General features: G+C 41.6%; 1 protein-coding gene across 1 annotated transcript in view; it reads right to left on the bottom strand.

The window, feature by feature from the left end:
• Nucleotides 1-832: 832 nt before the first annotated feature.
• Nucleotides 833-2,029, bottom strand: part of cbln4 (cerebellin 4 precursor) — a 5,118-nt gene continuing 3,921 nt past the window's right edge. Inside the window, exons 3-4 of the mRNA XM_036533929.1 lie at nucleotides 1,507-1,623; nucleotides 833-1,030 (exon numbers count right to left, since the gene is read on the bottom strand). Of these exons, the coding sequence (XP_036389822.1) occupies nucleotides 833-1,030; nucleotides 1,507-1,623 (315 nt within the window). The remainder of the gene's footprint in view (nucleotides 1,031-1,506; nucleotides 1,624-2,029) is intronic.

Genomic DNA, 2,029 nt, shown 5'->3' with positions numbered 1-2,029 from the left:
TCCTCCTTGCCGCTCCCCAGTTTCAGTGCCTTTTCATTTCCAGATTCAATCTAACTCAGTTCATACACCACAGCTGATGTCAGATTGCTGCCACGAAGCCGCTGTCAGTCCACGTCAGAAGGTAAACCCTTCAAACCGCCAGACACAGCAACAAGCACGGAGCATTACGTGCGCCCCCCCCCGAGATAAACAGCGTGCGTTGAAAGCTGGGAGGAGTAATTTCATTAAACGGACGACACAAATCTCAAAGCTTTAAGTGACAGAGCAACACCCATACAAATGAGACCATGTCCAGCATCCCCACAGGGAAAAATAAATTATCATGAGAGACAGGGTAATTTGGGGAGCTGTTCGTCGATGCTGTAGGAAACTAAAAATGTTTTAAAATAATTCTAAGCCCATTGTGTATGGAAACTTTTACAGTAGAAGCTGTTCTCCCACCCCCCATCTTAGATTCCATGGAGATGCGAAAGTAACAATTATAAGGATAGGAAGTTGGGATGGGGCAATAGAACATTTTTTGGACTTCCTGTTGCAGGAAGGGGCGCAATTTTTCAGATTTCATCTTTTTTTAAGGTCACAGCTTTCCCATCATCCTTTGCTCTTCCCTTCACGTTTCATTATCCAAAGTCCAACTGAGAACCAAAAAACAAAAAAAAAGTCATCAGCCTGGGGATAATCCAAATGATGCTGAGTGTCCTCAGTTGCACAATGATGACAGCTCAGCTGCTGCACGTTACTCGATGAGATGTTCCCTTTATTTCATTTTTTTTTTTTTTTGCTTTTTGTGTTTTCGGTATATATATATATATGTATGTAATTTTTTTTTTTCTTAGAGCGGGAAAACAAGAAAGCCCGAGAACGTTGAGTACTGCCATCCTCCCACCAGGTTGCCCTTCTCCAGTTTCAGGTACACCTTGTCCTCTTTGTCCAGGTAGAGCAGGACACCGTTTGTGGCCGCCTCGCGCGTGACGTCTTTGTCGCCCGCGAACGCCGAAATGACAGGCTTCCCGTTCAGCATCAGGTTCACCTGGTCGGTAAAACACATCAGTGAGAAATAAATAAAGGAAAGAAAGAAAAAAAAACAACCGGGAGCAGAAAACAGAGGCAGCTGATGCATGCGCAGGGCAAGAGATAAACGGGACCTGCATGTAATTCACTTAGGGAGAGGTGTTCCTGTGTGAGAGTGATTGATGGGGGGAGGGGACTAACCTGATAGTGCATTTTGTGTATGGCTGAACCTATTCATCATCAATGCTGCTTCTCAGCAAATTACCATGCATAAAGCAGTGACCTCTTATTTAACATAGTTTACCACACTTAAGACTATTACTATATTTTCTTATAAAATGCTGTTATACTGAGATTTTTGCAATTTACCAAAGTCACAGTTTCTCCTGAGGCTGCATTCAAATGATGATGAGATACGGCTTTATGCAAGCACTAAATTAATTGTCTGCATCTCGAAGAAACCGTGTGGGTTATTTTCACAGAAGCGGTGCCTACCTGTATGGTCTGGCTCTGATACACTTTGATAACGTGGAAGTTAAAACTGTAGATCCCTTTGCGCGGTGACAAAAACACTGACTCCAAGGTGAAATAGTTGCCAATGTTAACAAGAACCTGAAAATGAAGATGAAAGTGTTTGAGACAATGTAACACACACAGCACCTGACTGAAATGTACAATTACACTCTGACGCCTTTTCACTGAGTCAGTTACACAAAAAAAAAAACAGCTCACAGACGCTTCGGCTTGCAGAGGGATTTCAATTTGCGCTCTGATAATTTAATCAAAGCTATAATTTACCCAAATTATTACATGTGTATGGAATCGCTGCGACTTTCAGTGAAACATCATCAATCCTCCATTAAGCAAACGGCTGTTCTGTACGGAATATGGAAAACATGAAGCACGCAAACATTGTATCCTACTGCAAAATTCCTACTGAAAATTAAAGATGACTTTAGCCTAAAATTGAATTTTAAAAGGTAATAAGACTGCATACTACTTAATTCATTGTACTTTA

This window comes from Megalops cyprinoides, chromosome 7 (assembly GCF_013368585.1).
Source record: "Megalops cyprinoides isolate fMegCyp1 chromosome 7, fMegCyp1.pri, whole genome shotgun sequence".
In the NCBI taxonomy this organism is placed as follows: Eukaryota; Metazoa; Chordata; class Actinopteri; order Elopiformes; family Megalopidae; genus Megalops; species Megalops cyprinoides.
Note: the sequence above shows the minus strand (reverse complement) of the source record. Positions and strands in the feature narration are given on the sequence as shown.